The sequence below is a fragment of the Centroberyx affinis genome, unplaced genomic scaffold (assembly GCF_046629955.1).
Source record: "Centroberyx affinis isolate AG114_WGS23_722 - 3 ecotype Tasmania unplaced genomic scaffold, CSIRO-AGI_Caff_v1 ptg002950l_1, whole genome shotgun sequence".
In the NCBI taxonomy this organism is placed as follows: Eukaryota; Metazoa; Chordata; class Actinopteri; order Beryciformes; family Berycidae; genus Centroberyx; species Centroberyx affinis.
Genome location: NW_027281065.1, coordinates 112,501 through 127,500, shown reverse-complemented (window position 1 = coordinate 127,500; position 15,000 = coordinate 112,501). Strand labels below are relative to the sequence as shown.

General features: G+C 42.6%; 2 protein-coding genes across 2 annotated transcripts in view; both read right to left on the bottom strand.

The window, feature by feature from the left end:
* The window catches only part of camsap2b (calmodulin regulated spectrin-associated protein family, member 2b), a 32,194-nt gene extending 24,181 nt beyond the window's left edge, over nucleotides 1-8,013 (bottom strand). Inside the window, exons 1-2 of the mRNA XM_071536840.1 lie at nucleotides 7,713-8,013; nucleotides 1,757-2,016 (exon numbers count right to left, since the gene is read on the bottom strand). Coding sequence (XP_071392941.1) covers nucleotides 1,757-2,016; nucleotides 7,713-7,851 — 399 coding nt within the window. The 5' untranslated portion in view covers nucleotides 7,852-8,013. The remainder of the gene's footprint in view (nucleotides 1-1,756; nucleotides 2,017-7,712) is intronic.
* Nucleotides 8,014-10,747: 2,734 nt separating this feature from the next.
* On the bottom strand, nucleotides 10,748-14,200 carry ticam1 (TIR domain containing adaptor molecule 1). The gene is made up of 2 exons (XM_071536829.1): nucleotides 13,954-14,200; nucleotides 10,748-13,656 (listed from the first exon to the last, which is right to left on the bottom strand). The coding sequence occupies exon 2, from the start codon at nucleotides 13,535-13,537 to the stop codon at nucleotides 11,720-11,722; it is 1,818 nt and encodes a 605-aa protein (XP_071392930.1). The 5' UTR covers nucleotides 13,538-13,656; nucleotides 13,954-14,200; the 3' UTR covers nucleotides 10,748-11,719.
* Nucleotides 14,201-15,000: the final 800 nt, after the last annotated feature.

Genomic DNA, 15,000 nt, shown 5'->3' with positions numbered 1-15,000 from the left:
ACACACAAAGAGACACAGAGAGAGAGACGATATACAAACACGTACACATATACAATCCCTGCTGTGTGAGAGGACATGGGATAATTAAATACCGCATCAAAACACCACCCATCACTCCCACTGTCATGACACCTTCACTCAATCAGTGATGTAGCGCACACCCACACCCACACCCACACCCACACACACACACACACACACACACACACACACACACACACACACACACACACACACACACACATGTCCTTGACTAGTGACTTTGAATTATCCTCTAGATCTGCACAAAGGGTTGAGCGACACAAAGGGAGGGCATGGACAAAACTGCCTACAACCAGGAGGGACAAATTTTGGGATGGGGATGGGGAGTAGAGGAGACAGAGAGAGAGAGAGACAGAGACAGAGAGATGTGCTGGCACAGACGGCAAAGATGAAATGTGGTTAAGCTTCTATTAAATATTCAAAAGATAAGTCTCGTTTTAACCAGAAAGGGGGTGCGAGGATGAGACGGGGACAGGGACAGATAAAGAGAGAGATCGCAGGAGGAACAGAGAAAGACTAGGAATGAGCCTGGGAGAGCATGGCAGAGGGAGAGAAAGCAAGAGAGAGAGAGAGAGAGAAAGAGAGAGAGAGGAGGCAGACGGCAGACAGACAGAGAGAAAGACAAGAGAGTCAAGGGAGAAAGAGCCGGTGAGACAGACAGAGAGACAGAGTGAGAGAGAGAGAGACACAGAGAGACTGAGGGAGGGAGGGGGAGAGAGAGAGAGAGAGGGCGCACTGCAATGCAGACACCTTTTGCCGTCAGCAGAAGTGCCCAGTCTCCAGCCATGCATGTACTAGCAGTGTGTCTGGGCCTCCATCACTGCAGATGAGCCCCAGCCACAGACTCACACTACTTCATAACAAACACACAGTCGATTGACTCTACAGTATATTTAGCCACAGCAGAATCTTTCTACTGATTTCCAGTGAATGGTAACAGCATTATGTTGTGCCATCCAGTGCTGCTAAGGCATGTTTGCCCGGTGCTGCCTGATGACACAGAAGCCGAACAGTGAGTAATGGGTTGCTATAGGAAACCTGTCATTAGGGGTTGTTTTTCTCCCAACAGGACAGATCTTGGAGGACACTGAACAGTAGGGCACATAGAGTGGTACCCATGCATGTACTCTCTCTCTCAGACACACACACACACACACACACACACACACACACACACACATTAGATTATAACTCACTTGTCCCCCATTCAAAGACATAAGGGAAGTAGAGAGCAAAAGGACACAATAACATCCAGTGTGATAGAGTAAGCGTAATGTGCTTATGTATGTACAGTATATATTTATCTATATATACTGTACGTATGTATGTATGTATGTATAGCTGCATATCTATTGCATATCTATGTATATCTATTTACACATCAACAGACTGAGATCCAAATCAAGTGACCACCATTTCACACATCAAACAGATCTCCATGGTTACTATATATATATGTGTAAGGGTGTATGTGTGTGTATATGTGCAGTAACAGCAATGTGGGAGAGAAAATGGCTTCCAATGGACCATAGGTAGGTATACAAAACACCAGAAAAATGCAAAAGTTGAATATTTTTAAATTGCACACACTTTTAACGACATGTTCCTACAGGCCGGATCCTGAGAAAGCCTGAGGAAAATCACAATGCCTGAAACTCGCTACGACATCATACAGTACAAACATGCACACTCTCAGCTCTGCCTCACCACTCACCATGTGTATGGGTGTGCTGGTCAGATCTCTCTCGGTGACCAGGCGGTCCTGGTCGGTGACATACAGGCCTTTCTGTGCCAGGGCCTGGATCACAGCGTTATGTCCCAGTAAGGGTTTGACGGCATCGCTGCGCAGGATGAGGCTTCCCGCCCGGCAGTAGAGCTCTGCAGACTGCAGCAGACAGGCCACAGGGGGCTTCAGGTGCTCCTGGTTGTACTGGTCCCTGTAGAAAGGCTCAGCCAGCTCCTCTGGCACTGCATCTGGAGAGGGAGAAACAGTGGAAACAGTGGAGACAGGGAGAGAGGGGATGGGTTAGATGTGCTTTTCAAGTTAATTCATGGTGGTCATTCAATAGATGCTCTTAAAGTTACGATCTACAACTTTCTGCTTTGAGGAATTGAAGTGTATTGTTAGTCCCGTCGTTCCTCTCAGTTGGTCAAGTTCACACCCCAACACTTATGTGTCCACCTTGAAATGGACGCCGGGGTAACCGGCATCCGTAAAGCCACCAAGGCGATGAAGAAGCAAATGGAAAATACAGGCAGTCAACAATAAAAAAGAAACAATGCCAATGTTTACCTGTGCTTTTGAATGGGCCTGGTTTAGCTTTACTGTTCTTTCTTTTTTTACTGTTATTGTTGTTGCTATGACTTCCCGGCTGGCCACGCCCACAGCAAATGGTATACTGTAGCCTACGCCCCAAAGCGTCCTGAACATTATAGAGAAGCCAATTCAGGCAAACGTGGGGGAATTAGACGTGTACATACAGCGACACAGTATTGTTATTTAAAGTCCCACTGAAACGGAAGTTAGAGCGTCTTTAGCTTCTGTACTGTGACGTATTTCCCAGTGAAACAGAATATTTGAGCGGTGTACAGTTACAAGAGGGATTTAAATCAAATCCTTCGCATTTGATTGGACCGCTAAACAGTGGGCAGGGCTTAGAGTTTAGCACGATACGGAGCTACAGAGAGAAATGGAGCTACAGAGGACTCCACACACACCAGGTTGAAGAATGATTGATGGGTGGATGTCATGATATTATTGGTTGAAATTGGTTGGTTCATGCTTATGTAAGCACACGGCATATTTAGTTTTACAGGAAGAAAACATGATTGGATTTTGATATAAGAATACAAAGAAATGGATTTTTGGCATATATTGTTAAATAGGTGCACAATATGACCGGGAATGTGATCTAAAAGGGTTAAAAATGCATTTTTCATTTCATCTCGACTTCAATGCCAAAAAGTTGCATATTGCAGCTTTGACAACGCCCCATAAACCCAAATCCCTATGTGTTTAAAGGTTTTCAGTTGAAGTGATTATGATTGATGTGTAATGAATAGAATTGAACTGAATAGAAGTGAACTGAACTGAACATTGAATTGGGAGAAAATGGTGATCTTTGTCTTCTATTCCATTTAATGTCTGGTCAGTCAGTAGATAGTCTTATTCAGAGTGAACAGAGTTGCCACAACTGATAATGTAACACCCCTTGTGTTTATACAAGTTACCAAGACATGAGTTCTTGAAAATGAGTTCTTTGAAAAGTTTTCTAAAAATGGCTGCACATACATAAAAATAAACTAGGCTCCTGGTGCCACAAGAGTTGGCATAGCAACCTGTAAACCACAGCCAGCCAGGCTTTATAATAAGAAGTAATGCAACAGCAATGACACACGGGTGTGATTGTGGTTGGGATTGTATGGAGGGAAATGAGTTAGTGTGGCGATATTAGAACACCATGAGGCCAGTGTGATTAGTGGTGATTGATGTCTCACACAGCGTCTTCACCATATGACAATAAACATACCGATGTGATGTGTTAATTTGTTGCTGTGCATCTGCAGTATGTCGGACAGGAGGACAAGCCGTTGTGTCAGCTCAAATCCAATGTGTTTGTGTGTGTGTGTGTGCAATGTATGTGTGTGTTGGCGGAAGTGTATGTTGTCTATGGAGTCCCATCTAATCCTGTTACCTCACACAGTAAATCTGGTTTATAGAAAATAGCTGGACACAAACACACACACACACACACACACACACACACGCACACACACACACACACACACAGACACAGACACAGACACAGACACAGACACATACACACAGTCCAGGATAGGCATTAAGAATAGATTCTACACTTACTGTCTATTACCAGTACAATTAAAGCCTATCCAAATCCAGATACTATGCTTTCTTTCTTTCTTTTTATATCTCCCTGTATTTATACACAATATGTTCTTGTTAATCAAATTTAAAAAAAAAAAAAAAAAAAACTGTATTCGTCATAAATTTGTCATGAGTATGACAACAGCGCAATTCTGGTGCGATCACCACTGCTGCATGCACTGTATACATATTTATGCGCCTCTACCCCTCATGTATCACATGATGAGTCAGACGGCCCCATGTGTGAATGTCTCTGTGTGTGTGTGTGTGGTGACACACATATTTGTAAGATTGTGTGTTACAGCGGTGAGTGTGTATTCCTGGTGTGTGGGGTCATTTCCTCCCTCTCTGCCTGTGAATCACACTGAGGGAAACAAGGGATCTTAAAGGTACAGTTTTCTGTTCTTTACTCCTCCAAAATAACAATACTGCAGCAGCAAAACAGTTAAAACAGCAAAACAAAATAACACAATAAAAGTAAAGCCTAAGACACAACAAAAAAAATACATTAAGCTTGTGAGAAGACCCAGGCAGTTTGGCGTGGATGTGGTTTGCGTAGCCCCCCCACCCAGAGAGATGAAGAGGGATATTACTTGAAGCAGCAGGCAGACGTTTAACCACTTCAACAACTACTTTACAACAAGCCCTCTCAACTCCTGCGTCTAGTCACAAGTATTAAATTTGCTTAACTGTTGTCAAAACGTTTGTCAAGTTGATTGATAGAGCTACACAAGCCATAAAGATACAAGCTTTCTTTCCTGACAGTGAATTAGTAAGCATTTACACTTGAAAGCTGTGTATGTGTTTCATCTGATGACCATTAAGCTTAAAAGTTAATAACAGACTATTTAAAAAAAAACATAAAAGAACAATGGGCTACAATAGCAGATACTCTTTACACAGAGGGCAGGCTTTTCTAGAGTTCATGAAAAAGCTGCCTCGTCAAGGAAAAACCCTCCTTTGTGTCGGCCATCAAAGAGGAAACAGACAGGAAGTAGCTGCCACAGGAAGTCCAGACACGGAGAAGACCGCTACCCTGGAGACCTGGATCACAGCTCAGCAGAGCAGGGAAGAGTCTGCTCAGCAACATTAACTCTGCTCTACTGCTCTTTGTTAGAAACCTGGGTAAGTTAGTGATCATGTTTGATGTTTGGTCATGATTTCTAAGGACAGTCCATATAGAAATGATATTATTGGTTGATTAGCATTAGCTCGTATGTTTTTAGTATTGTATGGTTGATTGGTGTAAACTCTCTCCTCCTTTCCCACTTGATATAGATCATGCTGAAGTTGTAGACTGACTACAGAAACCTGAATCTAACTTACAGGTTTTAAGGAATACACCAACTTTTTGACAAATTAGCTGTTTGATCAACTTAACATTGTGCTACAGGAAGACTGACTCATCTCTTCGTGCCCAGTATTTATTTACTTGACTATGGTACATGCCAAGTATGTTAGTGGACAGTATGAGCTCGCTTTACATCATCTCAAAAGCACCAAAGCACATGACATGCTGAGCACACAGATGTGAAACTTGCTGCACAGCTGTAAGTTGATCAAAGGGCTTCTCAGCCCAAAAACCTGCAGACTTTTGGCCCTCCATGACACATGGTTGCCCATCCCTGCTTTCAGTGATGCTTGGCCTGCATTTCTAGCCAGGCCAAGGGCATCTACCGCACAAAAGTAACTGTCAGTGGCCAGTGGTGATGTTGGACACATTGGTGAGTCCAACTCTCCAGCTGAAGTCGCTGTGGTGAGTGAGGAAGAGGTGAATATCATGCAACTGATACCATAATGTCATTGTCGGGTGAAAACCACAGAACTATTTTGGTGATTTTCATGGTTTAACTTTATGTGCAGGATTACATGGTTCTCTATGAGTTGAGAAAGTTCTATGACCCTTTTGCGTATGAAAAACCTTTCAAAGCCCAAGCAAAGCCGAGGTGAAGCGCCGGTCAGAGCGACCACCAGTTACATTAGCACAAGAGAACATTCACCAGCCGTGAGACAAAAAAAATCAATGCTGCTCTCACATTGATTCTTAACAATGCTTAATTACATCAGGCTATTAAGTTAGCACTAAAGAGTTGTTGTTAATGTGAGAGGCGTCTTTTGTTGGTGCTTTGCTCCCTTGGGCTGGACTGACCAGACAGACTCTGTGTTGATATGTAACTGATCTGTCCGCTGAGCTCCCATGATGCCAACATGGAGACACACTGGGAGAGGAGTGTGAAGAGAGCGAAGCTGTGGTTTCACATGTAAAACACACCTACGCACAAAAACACACATGCATTGGTAGACACACACATATGCACATATGTGTGTAGTGTATGTTTTTGTGTAAATGAATGCTCAGTACAAACTTTCAGCTGATGAGAATCTGAGCATCACCAGATTCAAACCATCGCTCATCCGTCCAAACTAGGCCAAGCGGGGCTCTGAAGACTGGTTATGAATTGGGCCACAGTTCTCGGCGGCGCTGGGAGCCGAATCTGTGTCACCAGGAGGGACAGGAAAAAACAAGGCGGTGGTGGTATGCTAATAGCCCCAGGTCTTGCAGAACTGTATGAGGCTGGCCTGCTCAGCTAGGCTAGCACACAACACATGTTGCTGTATCCAACCCTGTCTGCCCCTGCACAATTCCATTTTCTCTGAGACAAGAGTGAAAAACAGAGGTTGAAAGAGTATCACGGTGCAGCTCTATTCGGTGCACACTGATGGCAGACCGATCAATAGGTGTGATCGCGTGTTGGTGTGATTCAGAAGTCCCTCTCTCTTTTGATCTCTCTTTCTCAGTATTTCTGTCTCTCTCTGCTACAGCCACTCAGAGACTCAAAGAACTGTACATGGAGGAACAGCCGTTAAAAGCATTCATTAGGAGCTGGAGTAAACCTCTGGGCTCGGAGAAGGCTGGAATTACTCAGTCTTTATGAGGCCAGGCTGCCAAGGCTGCTCCAGACCACACTGAGGACAGGAGGCAGGCCCAGAGCTGGGTAAATGTTGTCATGCATACAGTAAAATCACTCACACACATATCCATGGGAAGAAATCAGTCCAGTCTAGTTAGAAGGCCTCCATTGCCACCACTGTTAGCATTGTCATGATCATCATGGTTAACAAAAACAAAACAGTAGACATATCTTAGTTATGCTTAGGTATGGTAATGAGTAAAGATAGTAAAAATCTCAAGTCATAAAGTCAGACATACATTTAGGCTACATTCTTTACTATGGGTTTGTTATATAATAGGCCTGGCCTGGCTGTCTATAATGGGACTGTAGCCATGTTAATTCAGGAAAAACCAATGAGCAGGCAAGGCAACAAGTTAAACCAATAACTGTGACAAGAGCAGTGATGTAGCAGGTTAACTGTGACCTCCAGGTAGAAGGCAAACAACCACCAATGTAAACAAAAATCAATCATATTGTCAGAAAAGCATTAGTTTATGCTTTTTCCCCCTAAAACACCCTATTCTCATACACTTCACATCAGTTTGATATTACATATGCCAGCATTAAAAGGTGGGTAAATTGTATTGTGTAAATAAAAAGGGGGCAAACTGAGTTTAGGTCGGTTTATCCTCCCTGGACAAGAGGGAAAATCTGATTCTAGCTTTATGTATAACGATGAGTGGCTGATTACTGGATGTTGTTTACAAAATACTCCCATTTGTAGGCCTCCAATCCTATATTACATTATTACAGATGTTAGAGGATGTTATCTGACAATATCTTTCCACTCATCTCATCCAGAAATGAAAACAAGAGGCGCCACCTACCCGAGCCGAAAGCTTTGGCCACCAGCCACGTCAGGCTGCATGATATTTTAGCCCTTGTAAAGTCATAGTGATCGAAAGCCTTGATCGCGGGGACGATGAAGGTCCGTCTCATCCCCTTCTCATCTGCCGCATCACCCATCTTCACCCCAGGACTGTCGGGATCCCGTTACACTGCAACTGGAATATCAGTCAGCCTGAGGAATGTCTCCTAACGGCGGATGACATCCCGTCCAGAGGAATTCAATGCAGCAAATTTCCCCTTCTCCTAAAAAAAACTTTGAATGTTGGCCTGATATTGAGGAGGACGGCGAGTTGACGAGCAGACACCCAAGGGCGCTCCGCGGTTACACGTGCACCATCCTCAGCGTTGTGTCCTTCTGTTCCAATAATATCCTTAAACCCGGACACCACAGAGCAGTTTAGCGTTTGTAGCAGGATTTCTGAAGATTTCCCCCATTCCCTGACGTTATCCTCAGGTTGTCCAGCATAGCGGGATAGGATGCACCGCTCCCTGTCTGTAGCGGGGGGAAGCTAACATCCCACACAACGGGACGGGGTCAGATATAAACCCACAAGACTGTTTATGTCCATGTTTTTCTTTTTCTTCTTTTAGAACTGTTTTCCTCTCTCCCTCAATCTCGGCGGCGTCTCCTCTGCGCTTTTCCTGCCGCACTGATCGGAGGAGAGAGCGCGGTGCGCATGCGCGATCCACCCACCCAGTCTATCCAGTGGCCATATGCCGTCTCTCCTTATGGGAGTCATTCCACCACAGTATTATAAAAACCTAGGTGGAGTTACTGGCGGTACGAGTTCGACTGAATCCCAGTTTTCGTTTCCACTGGAGAAATATTGAGTTCAGATTTTGATGTAAACTGCCAAACCTTTACGAGAAAGAACTACAGTATAGTAATCTTCTAATGCATTTTAGATGGATGCTTTGCAAGCATCACAAAAAAACTACAAGTCCCTATATAAACACTAAGGGAATATTATAGTAATGGCATAGGAGATAATAGGAGAAAAAATAAATAAAGTATACCCTACAATAAGGTCACTATAGACTCACTATTGAGTGCCACTATACCTTCATAAAGTGATATTATGTGAATATTAATAATGATTTTTCATTCAGGAAAAATGTGTTTGATGGATTATCAGTCTCAAAACTTTCTTTGCTTATTTGTCATTTCAGTATGAGTGTGTATCATGTTGGATTGGCACCCACACGAATCTATAAGCTTCATGGCAGAAGCAAGTGGAGCCTAAATGGAGCGGTGATGTTTTAACAGTGATGATCCAGGCAGTAGCAGGTAAAAGCCCAAGCAGGATTATGCAACAACATTGACAGTTAGTCATGACTCACAACTACACTCCTCCACATCTGTACAGGCATCTACTATACCTGTTTGTCAGTTCCCTTAAGGATTAGCAGCAATGCTAATGCAAAATGCTATCCTCTAATCTACGTATATGTGACTGGATTGGCCTGATTAAAAGTCAAATGAATCATTCAAAAGTTTGCAGCTTGGTTAATATGGCTGGTAGTCTCTTGTATTGTAAAAGCTGAATTCCTGATATCAGAAATTTGAGTAAACCAATAACAATGATAAAAGTGCCAAGATGATGGAAGTGATATCAGTGTCTCATTATCTCTCACACCCCAAGAACAAAGCAAAGTGATAAGTGATCGCTGTAATTTCTTATTGCACCGAGCATCTCTAACTAATGTAAATTCAGTCACATTCTGGAGATGATAATCCAGACAAATGTCTTTGACCTTCGGGGAGATTTAGATTGTGGTCACACACAAGCAAAACATGCAGTTTATTTTGCTTTTATGAAGTAATTTGCAGTAGTCAAGGTCTTTGTCAGTGGCCTGATGAGCCTTCTCTCCCTCTGCTGGCAGCTTCTTGTGGTGTGGTGTTTTATTGTCTGGTCCTGGTTTGCTATATGGGACAGAAGACTCTTTCGCTCTGTCTGTCCCAGTCTGAACAGGAGAACTGGAGGAGAACAAATTGGATGTATTAAGGGCAGTCCTTTAGTTGAAGTGGTCATGAACAATTTTCGAATCCTGAGTGTGTCCAGGGTTTTTCCCTGTTGCAGGCAATGGCAGACCAGCCGGTAGGTTAGGTCATAGGTGTTTCTTTCTGTCTTTTCTTTTTTTTATTGTCTTTTTTATTTTCTTTGGGCATTATTGCCTTAGCTCACAGGGAAGAGAGGCAGGAAAGTTTGGGAGAGAGAGGGATGACATGCAACAAAGGTCCTGGGGTGGATTTGTCACAGTTAGATGGTATACGCCTTTCTTTGTGAGCCTTCACATGCACCAGATCAATTTTTATGATTGCCAACAAGGAAATAAAAAAGATTGTCTATAAGCATTCAAGTGTCATTATGTAGCACATAAATAAACATAATCAAGGAAAAGATAAAACAGCAGCTCCACTCTGGGAAAGTGTTTTTATGCATTAATTCAGCAGTTGGTTTGTCTGTTTGTTACCAATAGTTAAAGGGCTTTTCCCTCCAGCTCATCCTTTATTCCTTGTGTTCTGCTGTTGTATTTGAACGGTTTTCATATTTTACTTTATTTGAACATGACAGAAATTGTGGTTTAGACTATTCTACACGATATACTGCAGTGAGTCAACACAGGTAAACTATTAACAACAAGAGCAAAATACAAAGCCGACCTGTTGGCAGGGACTGCAAACAATGATGACTGCAGATTTTGAGTTACTGTACAAGCCATGAAACTGTTTCCTAGTGTTTCAAGGGTTTCATAAACTGTCTAATTGTCTTAAATGTTGTTTCTCTTAAGCTTTTCATCATTACACACCACTGTTTATTTCTTAATTTCTGTATTTACTTTCAGTCAGTGTTGAACGCAGAACGATCAGCTGCAGAAAATGACAGTAAGTGGAAAGCAAGCCAGCACACACACATGCATACACACATACAGCCTTATACACATCTGCAACCATACAGATTCAGCCAAAGTGTCATGCTCCTAAATCTAAATGGGATTACAGTAACATTAATAATAATAATAAACTTTATTTAGAGAGTTAGAGAACTTTTTGAAACAAAGTTACAAAGTGCTTCACAGATCACCAGACAAAGAGGACAATAAAAACAACCAAAACAATAAAACAGTGTGATAAATTGAACAGATACTAAAATAATAATAAAAGAGAAGAAGATGATAGCAATTAATCTAATCTTGCTGCATGTGCTAACGGCAGACAAGAGAGAGAATTTTGACTGAAAATTGCAGAGATAATATAAAAGTGTGGATCTCCTTTTTGAGATCAACTGGTGGAAACAGGACTGCACAACTTTCTTAATTTGAGAGCACCAAAACAGAGATCTGGATCAAAGAAATCACTGTTAAACTAATTATACCCAATGGATCACACCTGCACCATATATACAACAGTGCAAAAATTAACAACCTTCTGTGAAACACTACACTTCACATTTTATTGAACATCATAGTCCTCAGATACCAGAACAGCAGCCCTGCTGAAGGAACCTGACTGGGTGACACTGCACTTCTCCAGATCCTGTGGAGGACGATGTATCAGCATTGTGTGTCAGCATTGCTCCCTAGTGCCCATAGTGGGTTCATACAGCCAATGAGGTCAGGAAATAGACATCACCTTATTGGTCAGTAGATGGCAGTCCTCAGCTAAATATTCACCTAAAATGTTCAGCAGCGGTAGAAGACTTAATCCCTGCTGTCTCTGCCAAATGGACCCACTCTGCAGTAGCTTCTCAAATAAGTGTTTTCCTACTTGATTACTCTTTTTATAACATCTTTACTGGAAATGTCTTCCATCAAGAAACGTATATATGATGACTTTAAAACAATTTTGCAGTGAATATCCAGGAGCAGTTGTTACAGCTGTGACATTGTAGTGTTGGGAAAACATGAAGATTTCTCTCCACATTTTGTAGACATAAATTAAAGCTCAAACAAGTCATATGAAAAAAAAAAATGTACAATTGTATTATTTCTCCTGGCTGTAAACAAAAGTGTCTTTGTCAGCTCCACTCAAGTCCACAGTCATTTGAGAGTCATTACCAATCATGATGTACTGAGCATTTTCAATATGGATGTTTGATTGTGGTGGACACCAAACCCTTCCATCATCACCGACCTGGTGTGGTGACATATGAGGTTTTTGTTCCATTAAACGTCTCAGTCTCTCCTGCTCTAGCAATTCTGCTTTCCTATGCTCACGGTTGAACTGCTCCTGATGCTTGTTCATAAGTTTCAGTCTTTGCTGTCTCCTTACCTGCGCTTTCACTCTCTGCTTCTCAGCCCACACTTTCCTCTGATATTCAATTTTTGCTGGCTGTAAGGCCTTTTTTATTCTTTTGTCGAAGGTCTTGTTCTCCTGCAGTGGAACTAGTGTCTGCAGAACTATGGGAATGCTCTCTCTGGGCATGTGGTTCTCCTGTGGCAGCAGGGGGATGACAGTGTCGCGCTTGTGTATGTTATTTATGGAGCTGATAAGGGCCGAGTCTGTCTCCACCTCCAGCAGGCGAGTATTGAAGTTGCGGGTGAGCAGCAGGATGATATAGGCCGAGTTGTTGATAGCGTCGTCCACACACTTTAGAGTGCTCCTGCCAGGGATGGCAAAGTCCTCAGAGAAAGTCGCCCCTTCACCTTCAACAATAGACTGCAGTTTTTCCTTCATGCTCTCAGCCATATCTTCATCCTCTGGTGCATGCAGGATAACAAATGAGTAAAATGTCGCCTCTTCCTCCTCTTCTGCACCTTTCCCTTTACGCATCTCTGGTGGAACATTTGTCTGAGGTGGAAAAATGTTTGCTGCAATAGGTGCTGCCGCTTTTGGTTCAGTGGTTGGTACTGTGGTTTGGTTCGGAGGCTGATTCGGTGCGATATGACCATCCGACTTACTGCGCTCTGCTGCTGATGTTGCAAAGCTACGAGTGTCTGTCTTTGAGTCTCTCTCTGCATTGGATTCCAGCGGAGCTTCCTTAGATGAGTTAGATGGCGCAGCAGCATTTTTCACTTCATATTCAACAAGGGGCAGGGCACTGGCACTGCATGGAAGGGGGTGATCTGATGTTTCTGGAGTAATTTTGTCCCCTTCAAATGTGTCCGTTGGGGGTATACTTATTTCTAGATGGGTGGGATATGAAGCTATGGAGGAGCTAACCTGTAATGAGCTAGGCGGACTGTGAGTGCTCTCTGATCGATCCTGAGACAGAGACGCTTTTAAAGCTGTGTTCCCTGTGTCCAGGCCCCTGTGAGGATCACGGTAAGACCCCGATCGAAGTTCCTTGGAGGAACAGAACCACTCTGCAAATTTTGGCCCACACACAACTTTAGCCTCTTCTCTCAGCTGATCTATACATGTGTATTCTAGAGGCTTATGATCTCCTGTTTTTTGGTCACTGGAAAGGGCTCTCTGATATGCCAAATCTCTCAGAGGTGTATCACACAGCCTCTGCTCGGACAGTACTTTGAAAATTCTGGCCAATTCTGCCAATGTTTCTACTGTAAACTCTTGCACGTGACCACACTTAACTCCAAAGTCTTCCAGCTTGCCCCCACTTATGTGCCATTTTTCAGCCAGATGGTTAGCAAGGTAGTTGTCCTTCAGCGCCTGGAGTTTGTTCAGGGCCTCTGCCCCTCTCTGGAGAAACATGAGACACAAGGCGTGTACGATATCCTCTGCAGGGGTCCCGCCCAGCTGGAATGACAGGCTTAACAGTCGCTCCTGTGGTAAATTAGCTAGAATCCTAAAGACATCTCTCAATCCAGTCCCTTGTCTTTCAGGCTCCTTTTCATCCATTTTCAATTTTACTTGATACTACTTCTCCAGTTCTATGTGGTCACATCTGATTTTCCAACATCGTCTCATTTCCTCAAGGACTTATGCTGCATAAGTTCATGGACCTTGTGTTTCTTCATCTGGTACACCAAAGAGATAAAAACAACTAAGTCAGAACTTATACTGTGAACATGTACGGTCATAATGTAACTTTTTTGTACACTGCTTAAACGGTGCCTCACTGATCATAGGCAACTTGTCTGAGTAAGTAGCCCAAATAGAGCTTGAGAAACCAAACTTGTATTGTAATGGCAGCAGTAAACTAAATAAGACCTGCATATATTTATAAATCTTTAAGCAATGTTAGAACAAATTCAACTTTATGATGATTTCCTGATACTTAAACAAAACAAAAAAAATGGATGAGAAATACTCACCGGCATGGAGCCACGACAGTAAATCTTATCTGTGTTTCCAGCTCAAATAAGGAAGTTACTGAGCGTGGCTTTCTTCCAGTTCAGCACAACCAGTGGAGAATCCTCTCCTCTGTGCAGAAGCTCTTGCTACAAAGTTTGACTACCAGCCAGACGGCCATTGGGTACGGTAAGTCCGGTCATACCTTTGGAATCAAGTAGGTCAATAACCATGTGTTTGGCGGTTACAGGCCTGTGTCTGCTCTGCAACACTTTTGTAAACCTCTGCTGATGATGTAACAAGTAGTGAAGTATGGGAACTCATGAGGGACAAAAGACACAAGGAGGGAGAAAAAAAATCATGAATAACAAACACTTCTCCACGCATTCCTAAAGTTTTGCCATGTTTAACAGACACTTTTCATAATGAAAGTACTTACCAGCATTGACACTTTGTCAAGGATAGTAAGTTTTGAGTTTTAACAGCATTGCAAATCTGACAAACACTCCTCAAACATATAATACTTTGCAGCATACTGGTGTGATAGAGTGGTATAGTGTTACAGAAGAGTGTTGTTATTTACAGAAAGGATTTTAAACGCACTCCCATTTTACATAGTAGTTTTACATCATTTGAACATCTTGGTTTTATGTTAAATTCTAAGGATCCGGTGATAATTTTAATAATATACAGACTGTCTAAACCAAACAATGCTTTTATCCAAGAGTTTGCTGAGTTGTTATCTCATTTTATGTCAAAATATGACAAAATTCTTATTTTAGGTGATTTTAACATACATGTCTGCTGCCCCACCCAGACTTTTGTTACTGTTTTTATGAATACTTTTGAATCTTTTAACCTCACTCAAGTAGTACAAGAACCTAAGTGCCACACCCTCGACTTAGTATTGTGCAGTGGTCTCAGCCCTGACAACATTGAGACATAGGATATCTGTGTGTCCGATCACACAGCGGTTTTATTCAGTGTACACTGTTAATCACATTACACCTGTCCGCTGCCGTATTTTTAACTTTATGTCTGCTAGCAAGTTTTCTGAGCTTTTTAATGCT